Source organism: Pyxicephalus adspersus, chromosome Z (genome assembly GCF_032062135.1).
Source record: "Pyxicephalus adspersus chromosome Z, UCB_Pads_2.0, whole genome shotgun sequence".
Lineage (NCBI taxonomy): Eukaryota > Metazoa > Chordata > Amphibia > Anura > Pyxicephalidae > Pyxicephalus > Pyxicephalus adspersus.
In genome coordinates this window covers 8,526,419-8,543,808 of record NC_092871.1, presented here as the reverse complement: position 1 = coordinate 8,543,808, position 17,390 = coordinate 8,526,419, and the positions used below count along the sequence as shown (strand labels likewise).

Below are 17,390 nucleotides of genomic sequence, written 5' to 3'. Positions count from 1 at the left end.
AGGGTTCTAAAATATAAATATGAATGAGACATTGAAGGAAAAGTAAGCATCAATTCTTTACTGTACACGAGTTGAGCATGAGATTCATCAGAAATATCATTGATATTGAGTTGCACATGGCAGTAATCTAGAAAGGCCATCTGGGGAGTACCGATCATTTACTTGGCACTGCTCATATCGACAAAAAGTTTATTACCCACTTTAATTTTCTACTTCAGCGGGAAACTGTTGTCAAAAATGCAAAGTGTCAAATCGGCTTTGCATGACCTTTTACACATTTAAAACTCCTTTATGTTCAGGGCAACAATTAATTGCAGCCCAGTGCTGTAGGTGGTGGGATCTGACTAATATAAATCACATGGTGTAATATTTCATCACACCCCTTTCTGCCCTATGCTTTCCTGTGTGAAATGAATTTGTTGTCACTAAAACTAGTGTCCCCGTTTAAAGATTTTCCTTTTTCCTTCTATTTTTACTAGCTCCTCAAGATTTTATCCTGTTAGTAGATAGGTCCAGATAAGAAGCTTAATTTTTTTTTTTTTTACTAAAGTTTCTAAAGTGTTGACATTTTACAGAACTTTTTTCATAGTCCATAGTTGTGTCAATAACTGTCCCTTGGAGGAGCTCACAATCCAATGTCCCTAATATTTTAATAATATAATATAATCATAATTTAATATAATATTTTCATCTCTGAGGATTTGCAGCCTTTTATTAGTAAACAATTAGGAGTACATCTTGGCTGTCTGTGATGTAGTGTTACCACTTAATTTAAATTTAACTAAATTTAAACATTATCTTGTCAGTGGTGTCTCCAGTATTACACCGTTCAGAGCCACTAAAGATTGCACCTGCATTTTGATGTCTTTCTATATGGGGAATGATTTACACCTCCCAAATGTTTACTAGCCTTCTACCTGTTTGAGGAGGATCTTGTAAAAAAACAGATTTGTGAGTGTCGCTTGGGCACTCCAGCATCAAGCATTATTTCCCTTTATTTGTCCCCTGTGTGATATTGCATATAACATTAATTCCTGATTTCCCATTAAATGTAAAGGTCCTAGTTTGAAAATCAAACGGAGTCATACATTTTCCCTTATCAGATATTTCTTGATCTGACAACCAGCATCCTTCCAGACCTGTCTCCAGGTGTGTAAAACTCAGATAATGCTAGTAGAGTGGCCTCTGATTGAACTCTGAGATGTATTCTGAAACCCATTTATTAATAATCTTTATTTTGCCAATATGCAATTCTGTATAAAGTAGTCGTTGACTGATTTGTAGTTGGATCATTATAGTGAGCATTTTGGAAACCATATGTGTCTTGTCCTGGTGAACCATAGCTCCCAGACATGCCTAGTTTGGTCTCTGTGAACTCCTTAATTTGTGGTGATTAATAATCTGGGGGTTGGCAGTTCATAAAACCTGTACTTATGGAATTATTAATGATGGCTAGAACAAGGGCATTTTTGAATTGTCCACAGAGCATCATAACCCATGTGGACACATCCCTTCAGACAGCCCCCACCCGTCTGTCATTGGATGGTCCTATTAGTCCCCCTGTGGTTGGCAAAGAAAAAGCCATGTAAGCCTAGCAGAGACAGCTCTCACTGTTATCATCTTGTTGCTAAGGACAACGGCACTGACACATTGAGCACTGCACGGGAGCCCAGTGGCCCTGGCTGATAACTTGGACTTTACACAGCAACCTGGACCAAGGCAAACCAACTTTACATAAGTATAACTTCACAGTTTTCCCTTTTATATTAAGTTATTTGATTAGTGTTTATTTTTCTGTATTTGTTCATGCACTGTTTTTGATTTTTTTTACTTATTAAACACTATAAATGTGTAAACTTAATCTCTGAATGCTCTAAGTTGAAATAGTGTAACTTGCTAACCCAAAAACACTACTATAAACATTGTGATTGCTGAGACATCCCTGTCTGGAGTGGCAGCGGGTGACACAGACAATATTCGAAGCAGAATCATAACTGCGGTTGTCCTGGGTAATGGTGCTTGCTTCCGTCAAAGCTCATGGTGCCAGTCTACCTGTGATGGTGTGTTTGGCAAGGGGTAATAGAGTGGTTAGCCTTGCCCCGTAACGGCCCTTCTCGGCCTGCTGGTGCCTAGACTGTTGCTGAGCTTGCTGGAAAATATGTGTGGGGTGTGAGGGCATTTGTCACATACTGGGTTTCTGTGCACAAGTTCAGGATGGCTGTTGGGGCTCCACCTGATGCTAGCTGAAGACATGAAGCCCTATGCATTTTAAGCTGCAAGAAGCTGTCACTTATTTATTCTTTGGCTTTTGTAGCGATTGGTATTAGTTCTGTAATGCCACTCCATCACTTGGACTTGCTTGCTACTGAGCTGCCCAAATAACTTTTAGCTACATAAAAAGTAAAACTAAATATGGGCAAAATGTAAACTTTGGGTTTTGCATGTGGTCACCTCCTCCGTGTTTCACGGCTGTCAGCAGATAGTTGACAAAACAAAAGGCTCTGACTGGCTAAGCCATCATTAAAGTTGGCTGGTTTAGATCAATTGTTGCTTTCAGCCTTACAAACTGGGACAAAATTGTTTTTAATAACCTTGACACGTTGTAATTAGAAGTCATGTATCCGGGAAAACCAGTCCTCCAGGTTGAATCATTTCAGGATTAACACAGCATGCACCATACATTTTTTAAAGTATAGACGATAGCTATGATGTAATCTTTCTTATTCTCAGCTCTTTGCAAATATTCCAAACCCTCTGTGCACTGTGTGCCAGTCACCACTGTTCATACCGGTGGTGCAGGTACTGGGGCAATAATTGCGCCCCTGAAGTAGGCAAAGGGGTCAAACCAGTTGCTATACCTCCTTTACTGTCTGCTATGGGCTCCACTTAATGCAGCGTTCAACTTCTGGATGACAATGTTTCTCCACTTGTTCTCTGCGGTTAGTTATGTGACTTCAGGCACATGACTGGGCATCAAGAAATGTCCTTGTACTAGTTCAGTAGACCATCCCACCCATTCTTTCAGCACTCTCAGCAAAGTAGTAAAAGGGTTGGGTTTAATAATATTACACAGTATTTATATAGCACCCACATATTATGCTGTCCCTCAAAGGGCCTCACAATCTTAGAACCCTACCTAGACATAACCACAGTCTAAGGACAATTTTGGGGGGAAGCCTATTAACCTAACTGCATGTTTTTGAAATGTGTGAGGAAACCCACACAAACATGGGCTGAACCTACAAACTCCATGCAGAATAGAGCCCTGGCTGAGATTTGAACCTGGGAGCCAACACTGATAAGACCAGAGTCCTAACCCCTGGGCCACCATACATCAAGGCTTTTCTCTATGATTTGCACCTTGGCCAGCACAGCAGTAAAAACTGCTTTTCATGGAAAATAGGCATGTTAGATTTCTATCATCTCAGATGTTTTTTTTGGAGCAATAAATGTTTCTAGAGGAGTACAAGTGATGAAAGCGCTGAGCCAAAAATGGAATGAAGAAAAAATGTGCATTGGCTTCTGCAGTCAAATTAATGCAATGCAAAGCTCTCTTTATATATCATATATATATATATATATATATATATATATATATATATATATATATATATACCCCATCGCTTAGATTGTAAGATCTTCGGGACAGGGTCCTCTCCTCCTGTGTCACTGTCTGTATTCGTCTGTCATTTGCAGCCCCAATTGTTAATTGGCGCTATATAAATCCTGTTTATTACTAATAATAAATATATATATATATATATATATATATATATATTACAATAACTACAATGATTTATTACTTTTATTGCATGGAATAGTGCATTATTATTATTATATCCCAGAAGATGTCTCGCATCCCTTGGTCCATGCAGCTTTGCTGCCAGTCCGAACCTCCCATAGACATTCATCTCCCCACTCACGTAAATCTATGCATATACATTGTGTGTGTCTGCAGTCACACAAAGCCTTCTATTTAGCCTATACACCAATCAGCATTCCTCTTTTCCAGCTGTTACCTTGACCGACAACCCTTTGGACCAACCACAGCTGCTGTACAGGCCCAGCAGACGAGGTCGCCTGAAACCAAGGGGGCGGGGTCACCAGCGCCCGGCCTCCAATCCGCGGTGGCGGCTCCGGTGACTTCATTTCTAAAGGCAAAAGAGTTTGTGTCGGCCGAGTATTTCTCGCTCATATAGAGGGGTAGGCGTCAATGCGCCCTTAACAGAGGGGCGGAGCTTGAGGAGGCCTGAGACACAGAGGGTGTTAAAGAGGCAGCCAGAGACAATCCTGGGGTGAGATAAACTGTTGTGTGCTATGATTATAATGCAGTGTGCAGGATGGGGCCCAATGTGTGTGCATGGCAACCCAGAGCTGTGTGTGTGAACATCTGCATCCTGTGTGTACCGCCTGTGTGTGCTGTACATTGTGTACTGCAGCCTGCATAGACAGAAGAAGATTCACATATGAATATTGTGTGAATAGTGTGTGTATAATGTGTGTATGTGATATAGGAGCAGCAAGAGGGGTGTGATGAAACAGCAGAAGTTACAATCAGATAATACACAATTTTATATATATATATATATGAATATATATATACTGTGTATATGTCCCGCTACAGTATGCGGAACATCAGAATAGGAAATTTTTTTTATATATTGTACACATAGATTTATTGATCAGTGATAACATCACACCTCCCTGATAGGTGAAATGATAAAATTAATGATCCAGTTATAATGCCCCCTGTCATGGGGGGATATTAGGTAGCAACTGAATGGTCAGTAATGTGGGAAGAAGCAAAAAAAGGTAAGGGATCAAATCTGAGCAACTCAGGTCACTTTGTGTTGATTGGACAAAACGATGGGTCAAAGCATCTTCAAAGTGACAGGAGGGTGTAGTACCTGCCAGACCTGTAGGCGGCAGTATCTCGAAAGTGACAGGAGGGTGTAGTACCTGCCAAACCTGTAAGGGGCAGTAACTGCCAAGGTGGGACAACTGACACTCATGACGGTATCATGGGTGCCCAAGGCTGGCTGATTGGCCATGAAGGGGGAGGTTAACGTTCTGTTTGTATTATCTGATTTCACAGGAGAGATATCAAAGCACAAATTGCTGACACTTAAAGCAGAACTAAACTTTGTTAAAAACCGGTCAGTCCCCATTCCATCATGGGCGACATCATCTTCCTCATCCTGATCTTGATTAGTTGGGCCAGGATGACATAACTCCCAAGCAAGAGTTTGTTTAGTCCCAGGTCACCTGCCCCTTTCTGTAATCTGCAGGGAGGTCACCTGCCCCTTTCTGTAATCTGCAGGGAGGTCACCTGCCCCTTTCTGTAATCTGCAGGGAAGTCACCTGCCCCTTTCTGCAATCTGCAGGGAAGTCACCTGCCCCTTTCTGTAATCTACATGGAGGTCACCTGCCCTTTTCTGTAATCTGAAGGGAGGTACAGCAGCATGCTGAATTATCCAGTAAACCAGGAACACGTGTAAAGTTTATATGACTATTATCTTCCACCAACCTGCACTTCATAAAATTTCCAAGTCAAGCAAATTCCTATTGTGCATTGTTGTAGCTGCATATACAGGATTTGCTATTCTAGTAATATAGGAGGGTCTTATGTAGAACATATTTTAGATCAGACACTCTGCATAGAAGCTTCCAATGTCCCCGCACATATATACACCGTATACACCCCACAGAGTCTTTGAGCTTTTCCCCAAGGTCATAACTAAAATTTACCTTTCCTTGCATTTTACACTAACATGCATTTAAATATATTTACATCTTTATATCCCTTTAATAATTTGCACACATTGTAAAGTTCCATATAGATTTTATAGAGTGTGTATAGCTGTTGATGTGTCTGCCAACAAATTATTTGTATATCTGAGCTCTGCAAAGCTAGAATGCTAAACCCAAGTCATGCAAGGCGTGGTAGTGCACTGCATATTGCATTGCGCTGTAACACACATTGCATTGGCACTGCAGCACTCTTATGCACATAACTAGTGTTACTGCAACACAGAGGTGTTATATATATATATAAAAAAATGAAAGAAAAATGCATTTCAGCTCTACAGATTGATGTATATGAATCAGTTTTATCTGCAACCCTCAGTAAAAAAAAAGGACAGGAGTAAAAATACTACTCCCAGTGATTCATCCTACCAATTGGGGTGGCACAGCAGAACTCTCTATGACATTTCCACAACACATAGCTGCCTACATACACTAGTTTGGGGAAAAGTTTTCCCCTCCAGACCAGACACAAACTCTGCCACTACTTGCATTTGTCACCTCTTTGGCTCTATTTTTTCTTCCTTTCTTCTTCCCGATTCTTCCAAATAACCTTTCACATTGATCCAGAGGGATAATATATGAACTTATTTACCGTACAAGGACTCCTCTACCAGTACCTTTTATCAGTCAGCATCACCCTCTTTGGAAATTAAAACCCCTCTTCTCTTTTGTCTTAACAAATCATTTTTATTCATCTTTTACTCCAATACACATGTAATCAGGACTCTCAATCCAATCATCGTCTCTCAGAACCCTCAATTCTGTCTCTACTCTCCCCTGTGGAAGCCATACGGTGAAATGCGTCGGACACAGAAACAATTTTACGTTTTAAATACATTCTGAGATGATTGTAGTATTCTGACACCTCCTAGTGTGTAATATGTAATTTACAAAATGCTATTTTCTAGCTCGGTCGAGTCCCGTATAGCTTGTAATGCTACAAACGAACACATTTTTCTGTTTACATATGATCTACATATAGGCTTGGAAACCATAATTTGAGTAGGCTCCCATTGGGTTTCAATACTTCACCCTATATACACTAGTTGTCAGCGTTTTATATTAAGTCTCTCTGTAGGCATTGATGGCTGTCCCTCCAAACTTTTCAGTTTCTGTTCCCACACTTCTAATCTCTAGCTCCTGAGCCAGTGGGGGAAGGGCTATAAAACTGGTGCCCATTCTGATCACTGTCATTGCAGGCCCACATGTAATAACACTGCAGCATACTACTTTAATTTGTAAATAGAGCTGGCATGGAAAATCTTCCACTTCTTGATTCCTATGTTCTTTTAGATCCCATCACCCACCAGTAAAGGGAAATTTTCTGTGCTGGATCTGTTTGGAGGTTAAAGCAGTGAACAGGTCCGTCATCACCACCCACAGGCCAGGCAAAACCTTGGACAACCAATATATTAACACTCTGTGCTTGGACAAACCAGTGCTCACTTGCCATCACCAGTTTCTTTAGTTCTGTGTCTTCTATTCTTGGATAGCCTGGAAGGCTGGGAACTCTTTTTAGATTCTATTTATCTTTGTGCCAATTAACCTTTCTTGGTCTTCCAGGTCTTTCCCCACTCTTCCTGCGCTATCATGGAAACCACTGGTCCCCTCATCCACGTGGACTTCCCTGATGTTGCCAGCTCTCTCCTGGAAAGCCTCAACCAGCAGCGTATGGAAGGCAAGCTTTGTGATGTCTCTATCCATGCGCAAGGCCGCGTGTTCCGTGCCCACCGCGCAGTACTGGCTGCCTCCTCACCCTACTTTCATGACCAGGTGCTGCTTAAGGGAATGAGCTGTGTGGCCCTGCCTAATGTAGTGGACCCAGGAGCTTTTGAAGCCGTGTTGTGTGCAGCCTACACAGGTCGTCTGACTATGCTGGCTGATGAGATTGTCAATTACCTGACAGTAGGCAGCGTCCTCCAGATGTGGCATGTTGTGGATAAGTGCTCAGAGCTTCTAAAGGAAGCTCGAGCCAACAGTGGCTCAAGTACTGTAGAAGGAGCTGGAAGCAGCAGTAATGTCCCAACTCCGCAGAGGCCTCACTCTGGAAGGGCCAGCGAGAACCAGTCACCCAGCAGTAGCAACTACTTTAGCCCACGGGAGGCACCACCAGAACCTTGTTCAGAGAGGAGTAGAAGGAGGAGCGATGTAGCAAGTGAAACTGCAGAGGAAGCTGGAGCTGAGGAAGACCAAGGAGGAGGTGAAGCTTCTGTTGCAAGCTGTTCAAGTTACCGAAGGCCCAGCATTGTGCCACAGAGGCATTGGGTGTATGTGAAAAAGGAACGGCCCCACCAAGGCCTGCTGTTGACATGTGAAGGGGAGGAGGAAGAAGATGAAGAAGAGCTTGAGGAAGATGAGGAGGAAGAACATTTGAGCATTAGTGATGTCCGCACTCTCAATGCTCCTGAGGAACAGGTCAACTTCTGTGAACCTTCAGATGGCATGCCTTATGAGGAAGGAGCAGCCGCCAGCTCCGGCTACCCACAGGGTCCTCCACTTCTGCCTCTGGACATGCAAGGAAACCAACTGCTAGTTTTGCCTTCTGGGCATGGGGCAGCTGGGCAAGGGGGCACAGGTACAACCCAAGGGGAAGGTGGAAAGATATTCCTGTGCCACTGCGGGAAAGCGTTCTCGCATAAGAGCATGCGTGACCGTCACGTCAATATGCACCTCAATTTGCGTCCTTTTGACTGCCCCGTCTGCGGGAAAAAGTTCAAGATGAAACATCACCTTACGGAACACATGAAAACACACACGGGTGTAAAGCCATACGAATGTGAAGTGTGTGCCAAGAAGTTCATGTGGAGGGACAGTTTCATGAGGCATCGTGGGCACTGCGAAAGGAGACACAGGGCAGTGGCAGGAGGGGGAGGAACTGGGCAAGGGATTAGTGAAGCCCCAGCTGTGTAACACAGGCAAGGGGGCAGAGTGTGGAGACAGAAGGGTGAAATGAGGCACAGACTGGAGTAGTTAATTAGAACGGTGGAAACAGAGATAAAGCCTGGAGAATAATATGGGAGTGCAGTAAGTGTAAGACACAGAAGACTGCTTCTGCTTTTTTTGGATGTCTTGAAATGGTAAAAAAATCCCCATAGTACTTGAAGACTGAATTACAAAAAACAAAAAGTTTACCTTAACTTCAGGGTACCTGCACTGACTTGCATTTGCCCTCCTGCAATGGTCCTAAAACCTATTTGTTCAGAAATCCCTAACATTTTCATTTGGACATTTGTCTTTAGTGTAAAAGTTACTAAGTTAAGTTAAAAGTTCTAAGTTAAAAGGTCTAAGCTTCAGGTGTCAAAATAATCCCACTTGGCTACTTTTCTATTTTTCAGTGTATGCATTGCTTAGCTTACTCCCACTCCAGCTACATGCCATTGTTTGCCAAGAATGAGAGTTAAAACCTATTGTACCCCACTGGGGAGAATTATTCTGTCCTGCAGATAACTGAACGCATAAAAGAGTTACTGATACAGAAATTAGTTGAAAAAAATCTCCTGAGTGGAGGCAAAAACAGCCATACAAATTTGACAAAGGATGTACTCCTTCCCAACTCCCAAAAACTGGAAAAATAAAGGAAGAAGTTTAGGAGACATTGCAGAAGGGCATGTGCAATATAGCAAAGTGCATTTTCTGAAGTTCTTTGCAGCAGTTTCAGAAGCCAAAGGGATGAACCCCTTTCACCAGTCTCATCTTACCTACCCAAAATTCAAAGCAATATACTGACATTCTCTTGTGGTTCTCCAAAAATGTCATGATCTTCAGGCCCTTCTAATCCACAAAGACAAAAACTGCCCCCAGCCTGCAATGACTTTATTCTTTGAATTCTTGCCTAGCTGCAGAGACAACTGTAAAACCGCAGCTGGTGCTGTTCCTAAATCTTGTATGGGTTTGCAGGAGGCAAAGCTTTGGACCTATTTGCCAACAACGGACCTATTTGCCCTTGTGTTATAGAGGGTGAAGGATGCTTGTGCCAAGGGTGGGCACAGCAAGGCAACTCTTGTACAGTATTTTAGCTTCTTAGAAGTGTTAACACTACAGATCTCCTAATATCTTAGATCCATTGTGAGCAAACTGCCCCTTTTTTATATACACATTGTTCATTTTTCTGAAGGCTTGGAGGGATGGTTATAAAAATGGCAGCTAAAAAAAAGATAATACAGTTTTAATTGTACCCTAGTTGATGGCAGAGGTTCCTGTGTCTATGGTTACAAACCAGTTTTTAGTGACAGATTGAACTCGCTGAACTAGTGTTCCCTGGTTAAGATAATTGCATGGTGAATAGTAGGTGGTAGTTGGATCTTTGCCACCCCAAAATATGCAGGGAAGCTTTTTTTTCTTGCAGACATTATTGTGTAATGTAGAGAAATTGGATTAATTTATTGGGTCTCCATTTTACCCAATTTGCATTATGCACAGAGTCTCGAGATAGATAAAAGTAATATTATATTACTAATAAAGTGGACCTAAAGGCAAAACGTAGTATGTAGTCAATAATTAAACTTTCCTAATCTAGCTAGCAATTAATCCAAACTGAAATGATCAAATTCACTCAATTTACCATTTTCTAGGATCTCCATAATTCACTTTAGTCAGGTTGTAGAGATCTCCTCCCTGCACCTCCAATCACATTCACAATTCCAATGTGAATCTAATTGGTGGTAATGGAAACATATAACAGAATATAATATTGGTTTTCACATTGCTTTCCATATCCTTTTTTTCCCATATGTAACAGCCAGCAATGGGTGTGTCTGGGAATAGCTTTATTATATCAAAAACAAGTGTTCCCATATCAGCAGGGGTTAGTCTGTTCCAATAAAACAATGCTAGGGTGAGGTACTCAGCAGGTTTTCTAGGTTGGTTCCAAGGGGTTGTTTTCATAGTCTTTAGGTCCACTTTAAGTCGCAGTTGTGTCTGAGTGAGACAACATAAAGGCCAGGCAAATCTAAACTGCAGAGTTCATTTTCGGGTGTGAGACAAAAAAATTGACATGAGATTTAAATCTTGCACTGTATGGGCTGTTTTTTTTTTATATATATATATATATATATATGTTTTTATTGCCAATTTTTTATAATTCTTCCTCCTGTCTTTGCTCCCAAAAAAAACACGTTTACCCATTTAAGTTGTCCCACTTTTGTATGTGCACAGAAATATGTATAGTACCTAAAAAGAAATTAGGTTCTGTGCCCATTCTGAGCCGATATTTCACTTTTGGGTGTATTAAATCACATGGATATTTCTGGGAGACTTTAGTGCAAAATCTCATTAAATTGCCATCTTCATACATTGCCGAAGGTACAGGTGAGGTGAGATCTGGTGGCATTGTAATGGTGGGGGGAGGGACAGGGGAGACCTCTGGTGGGAAGATCGCACCATCGGAGCCTAGGTGGGCCGGTGGGTGATTTACCCACCCGAAAAGAAACTTTCCAGTTTGGGTGGGCTGACTCTTTGGGCCTGATTTATTAAAGCTCTCCAAAGCATGAGTGTATGCACTTTTAGCAGTGAAGCTGGGTGATCCAGCAAACCTGGAATGATTTTCTTCAAAGTCATTTGCTATTTGCTTGAAAAAGTTTTGAATCCTGGATCAGATCCATTCAAGGTTTGCTGGATCACCCAGCTTCACTGATGAAAGTGTATCCTCTTCAGCCTTGGAGAGCTTTAATAAATCAGGCCCTTTAAATGGAGATGAGTTGTAGGATCTGATCTGGTTTTTATCAGCAGGTTGTGCTCTGATTCGCTCTGCAGCTTGGGTAAGGTTGTGTTTTCCCAGTCTTGACATGCCTTTATATGATGCCTAAAGAGAACAGCTGCAAATTGATATTTAAATGGATGATAAACTGTTTGTGAATGCAGCTTGTAAATATGGGGTGAGCTGGTCAACCTATGGCCATGTGTTGTAAATCCATTCAGTTCTGTGGAGCGTCCTAATTCTGATTCTGACCCAAGAGGTTTACAGCAGTGGCTCTGTCCTGCAGTTCACCCCCAGCTTTCCCCCATCAAGAGCTGGCATTTTGCATTCTGATTGGAACCCTGAAGCTCCACCAAAATTGTGGCATCTGATGCCATGAGTTGGAGGAGATGTTCATCAAGAGGTAACCATCTAGATTTCTGGTGGCACTCACAGAGGATCGATGTAAAGTTCCTTATGTGTGGTGCACAGCATGTGACCAATTCAAGATGGCGGGTGCTTGATAGGAGACAGTGGAGGGTGCTATTGATTAATCTAGTAAATATAAAAGCCACCAGCACAACAGAATATTCCTTTCACCACTTGCTTATGTCTTACTGTTTAAGCCAATGCTTGGGGTCACATTGGGTCTCTTTGTGAAGATATAGTGACAACACAGTCTTTAAAAAGGGTGCAAAACCCTGAAACAGTGGCATGGACACTATGACATGATATTCTGGCAATAAAATGCAAAAGGAATATCTAAGAATGCTGGTGACCTAGATACACATGGGTTTGAGGCATCTGCTTTTTTATTATGTGGCCATTGGGTGACCATTCGGACATTATAAATTAGCTGTATTTATTGAAATGTTTATTATCCATTTACATTTTTAAGGGCTGGTCTCTCTAAAAGAGTACCTGTCACCACAGCTAAGCCGAGGCAGTCACTTAGTGGGCTAGACAGATCTTTGAAAGAACATGGCCTATCCATTCACAAAGTGCCTCGTGCCACTGGCAGTAGTTTCACAAGCTTCTAAATCGGTGATATTAATGATGAAACAAAAAACGGGCCTGCACAGTGTCTGCCTCTGTGTTGTATGGGTAACAGGTACACTTTAATGATATGTACATAACTAGAGAAATGTGTATGGAAGATTACATGGCACTGACAGAGGCAGGGTGCTCCTGGTTTGGGGCAATAATGGCAATATGGATGCTTTTTGTGTTTCCTTGTATATTGACCAATCGGATAATATGTAATGTGCCTCAGTGATGTCAGCAGTTCCTTATGAATACTGGAGCCGGGTACCTTTTTTGTAATTTATTGGCTCAGATCCTTTTTACAGATGCCATGATTATCATTTTAAAAGAAAACTCTAGTTGTAAAAAAAAAGTGATACAATATACACCACCTGGCCAAAAAAAGCTTGCCAAGCCTGTGGGGGCTGTGTTGTTATCTGGGGTGCCTGGGGGGGCAGTTCTTTGATCTGGGGTTGCTTTAGTTAATCAGGTTGTTTATGTGGCCAAAAAATGAGGTCAGCTGATTCTCTGAATATATTGAATGAGCAGGTTTTTTCCTTCCGTGATGTCATGGGTATATTCCAAGATTATTGTTATTAATACACAGTATTTATATAGCACCAACATATTACACAGCACTGTACAAAGTCTATAATCATGTCACTAGCTGTCTCTCAAAGCGGCTCACATGTCTCTACCATAGTCAGTAATGTCTCTACCATAGTCATATGTCTTTAATACTATCTAAGGTCAATTTAGGAGGTAAACCAATTAACTGTATGTTTTTGGAAAGTGGGAGGAAAGCCATGCAAACATGGGGGGAACCTGCAAACTCCATGCAGAGATTCAAACCTAGAACCCAGTACTGCAGAGGCCGGAGTGCTAACCACTAAGCCCCAGGGTGACAGTGCCAGGATTTATTGGGCTCACAATATGAAAGATCAGGGAGCATGGGACATCACTTTCACACATGGATTGGCCACCGTCTCCAGTACAGACCCTAACCCCAGTGAGAATCTTTGTTATGTGCAGGAGAAGACATTACACGGGAACTCCCCTTCATCAATACAAAATCATGGAAAGAAATGAATGCAACTTGTAATGAGAATAAATGTTGTGACATAGTATAAGCTTATCAGTGACAAATGTAGGCCATATTCAAAGCTCAAGATGATCCAAGAAAATTGCATGATTTTTTTCATATATTATGGCTATTTCAGCCATTCCACCTTCCAATCTGCAGCCAAACATGGACAATCAAATTTTTAAAGATTCCCTGGAATGTTTACCTCCTATTCTTTGTCTTGATCATATAACCTTTTAGGTGTATGGTATAGAATCCCCAGCAATGCTTTTACCTTTTTGCACTATTAGTCCCACCTTTGGTAAGCTCGGGGGCCAATCTTTGTATTACGTCCCTGGAACTGATCATGTGTTTAGTGTAACCAACCCCCATGCTCAATATGTGTTTGCTATTTACATTGGAATGGTTGGTTTTACTATCTACAGAACAGAATCAGATATAAAGCTGGAAGAAAGGTTTTATGTCAGCAACAAATAGAGTTTCACTTGAAAGGATCATTTTCTTTCTTTCTCTTTTCTTTAATGTACAACAAGAAACTATTACAGGTGTTGTCTATTTTTCAGATGCATTTGCCAACAGAATGCATTTTAATGTAGGGCAGCACGGTGGCTCAGCGGTTAGCACTCCGGCCTTTGCAGCACTGGGTCCCAGGTTTGTATCCCTTCCAGGACACTATCTGCATGGAGTTTGCAGGTCCTCCCTGTGTCTGCATGGGTTTCCTCCGGGTACTCTGGTTTCCTACCACATCCTTAAAACATGCAGTTAGGTTAATTGGCTTCCCCCTAAAAAATTGACCTTGGACTACATTAATGGTATATGACTATGGTAGGAAAATTAGATTGTGAGCTCCTTTGAGGGACAGTTAGTGACATGACTATGGACTTTGTACAGCGCTGTGTAATATGATGGTGCTATATAACTACTGTGTAGTAATGTAGTATTGTCCCCTGGGGAACCATCTTTATATAAAATATACATCTACACGTATATACACAACATACAGATACAACATTCACAAGGAACTGCTGACAACTCAAGTCTCAAATCTTTAAATGAACCTAAAGAAGTTGAAGAATGGCCTTATATACATTGTAATGAGCGGTACGCTTTAATTCTCCATGATGCTTCTAGCAGTAGCACTACAAGTCTTAGCGGTGGTCTGTGTGTACACACATATGTTTTAATACATAGAAGACAAAGCAATATTACCGGGCCAGTGTATGTTGTTTGCAGTAGCAGAAACCTGCGACGGATGGAATCTCTGGTTTGTTTTCAGTTAACAGTTGGTTTTAGCTGACGAGTCAGCGCACAAATTAATTTCACAAAAATGTGTTAATCCTATCTGGCAAAATACAATTTGACCCAGAAAAGAGGGTTTATTGTCTGCAGACAACAGTCTGATATACATTTGTTGTATAGAGTTCATCCATGATCATCAGGTGAAAATCCAGACCATGTACTGGTGTCCACCATTGTTGCTGACGGGGTCGTTGATGCTTCATGTTGGATTGCTAATGACCTCTATTTTGTATGCCAACCAATTAAGGTTGGCATACAAAAGCATACCAATATGTTTTTGTAAGTTTGTTATTCAATGCGTGCATTAGAATCTAAATGCACCAAGCAAAAGTCAACGCATTAGAAGGTATCTGCATTGACCTTTACCTATTCACATGGTCTTTGTTCACCAACCCTGAGGTAGGGCCAATATGTGGTGAAACATGTAAATTTTCTGGCCCTAGAAACAATCTTTCGTGGTTGTTTCCAGTAACAGTAGAATGAATGAAGAATGAAGAGGTGTTCAATTCTAAGGAAAGGGGAGGATGAGCAGGAGGCCCCCCGCTATGTCCACCCCCATAGGATATAACAGCAGTTCTCCACTTTTGGTTGTGTAGTGATCCGCCACAGCAGGTTGGTTAAAGACGTTGGGGGACTTCTAGGTTTTTGTGATCGTTAATTGCAGGTGAAAATTAGAATGTGTACGTAGCCTTATGCTTAATAGTTGCCCAAGATGAATGCTTGTGCTTATTAATAATATTATTACACAGTATTTATATAGCACTGACATATTATGCAGCGCTATACAAAAGTCCATACTCCTGTCACTAGCTGTCCTCAAAGGAGCTCGCAATCTAATGTCCTTACCATAGTCACATGTCATTATTACTGTCTAGGGTCAATTTGGGGTGAAGCCAATTAACCTATCCGCATGTTTTTGGAATGTAGGAGGAAACCCACACAAACACGGGAACCTACAAACATGCAGATAGTATCCTGCTGCAAAGGCCAGAGTGCTAACCACTAAGCCACCGTGCTGCCATGTTTATCCTGGGCAAAAATTACAATGCAGTGCAGATTGGTGAACAACTGATCAGAAATTATTGCAATGCACTCCTATGAAGAAAAAATAGAGGGTGCTTCTTGTTCAGTCCCCCCTTCCCTCTCGATAGAACAGAACAGTATTGTGTGTCCAGTTCTCCTTCATTCATCTGTCACTGGAAATTACCACAAATGATCATTTCAAGCAAAAATCCTCTGATGTCTGTAAGCGTTAACAGATAAACCCCACTCTGAGCTAAATTCTATTTCCCATATTCCCCAGAGATGGCGTTACCTCTGCAGTGCTGCCACGACCTGTACCATATACACCGACCCTCTATGTGTGTATACCTATGTACACCAAACCTGTGGGCACGATGGTATTGTATCCTTATGCAATATTGTTATAAGGTGTCTATGAGTAGACTATACAGAGTTCTCGCGGTAGATGTGCGTGTCCATGTATATAGTTTGTTTTTTCCCCAAACACATATATGTATGTATATACCACGGCTCCTCCTAGAGACGCCAATCTATTTATAAGTAGACTGACATAAGGTACGTTGTGGTGCATACACCGTCTGAACACACACTGACGTGACATGTGCCATCCATTCCTGTTTGTACACACGTATGTTGGATGTTCACACGTGTGAACGCACCACGTCATAGGTGTACGGGAGTATGCATGTAGATCACATGTATATAGACAGGTTCTCTTACTGTACTAACCCAAGTAAAGAAACACTCTTGTGTAATTGTACGAGTGTGTATGTACAGCTGTGTGTACATACAAACACACACACATTTTTTTTAATGCCATAATTTATTGTAGTGAGGGGACGCCGCCCTCGTTAAGGTGACAAATTACTGTTGGCTTGTAGAATAAAGTGCGTTTACCTGAAATTGTGTGTTTCTTTTAATTTGAACTAATAAAGAAAAATGTTCGTATTGAAAAATGTGATTTCAGTGGCAGTAGAACGCTGTGTATGGGGATCACCATTGTTCAGATTCACTCAGCAGGATATCAAATTACAACCATCTTCTGCAAGCTGTACTGGGGAGCTGACTCTTCCTGGAGCAGTCACATTATTTATTAGGTTCCAAAAAAACGAATTTATTCAAAGGAAAAACTCTACAAGCAGTAGAGCATTTCCAATGCTTGCTTTTTTGTGTGTTTGCTTACAATTTTTTTTTTGGTTGTTGACAAGGTCTCTTTAACCTTAAAACCACTCACCAATAGCAGATTTTGTGTTTTCCTGTGGTCTAGTTTCACACCTGTGACCTGTAACTGTTTTTTTCAGGATCGCTAATTAGTTTCCTGTCTTTTCACCACAATCTGTTTCACATACCATGCTGCTGCACACAGCATTTTTTAACTTTGCCCAATATAAGGACTTCCAGGATCCCTGCACTGAGTTCCTGGGTCTGTATACCTGCTGTGCCCATTATAAGGACTTCCAGGATCCCTGCACTGAGTTC

The 17,390-nt window shown here is 41.5% G+C and overlaps 1 protein-coding gene across 1 annotated transcript; it reads left to right on the top strand.

Annotated features, from left to right (window-relative positions):
* Positions 1-4,233: 4,233 nt before the first annotated feature.
* ZBTB22 (zinc finger and BTB domain containing 22) lies at positions 4,234-16,859 on the top strand. The gene is made up of 2 exons (XM_072429735.1): positions 4,234-4,295; positions 7,372-16,859. The coding sequence occupies exon 2, from the start codon at positions 7,399-7,401 to the stop codon at positions 8,716-8,718; it is 1,320 nt and encodes a 439-aa protein (XP_072285836.1). The 5' UTR covers positions 4,234-4,295; positions 7,372-7,398; the 3' UTR covers positions 8,719-16,859.
* Positions 16,860-17,390: the final 531 nt, after the last annotated feature.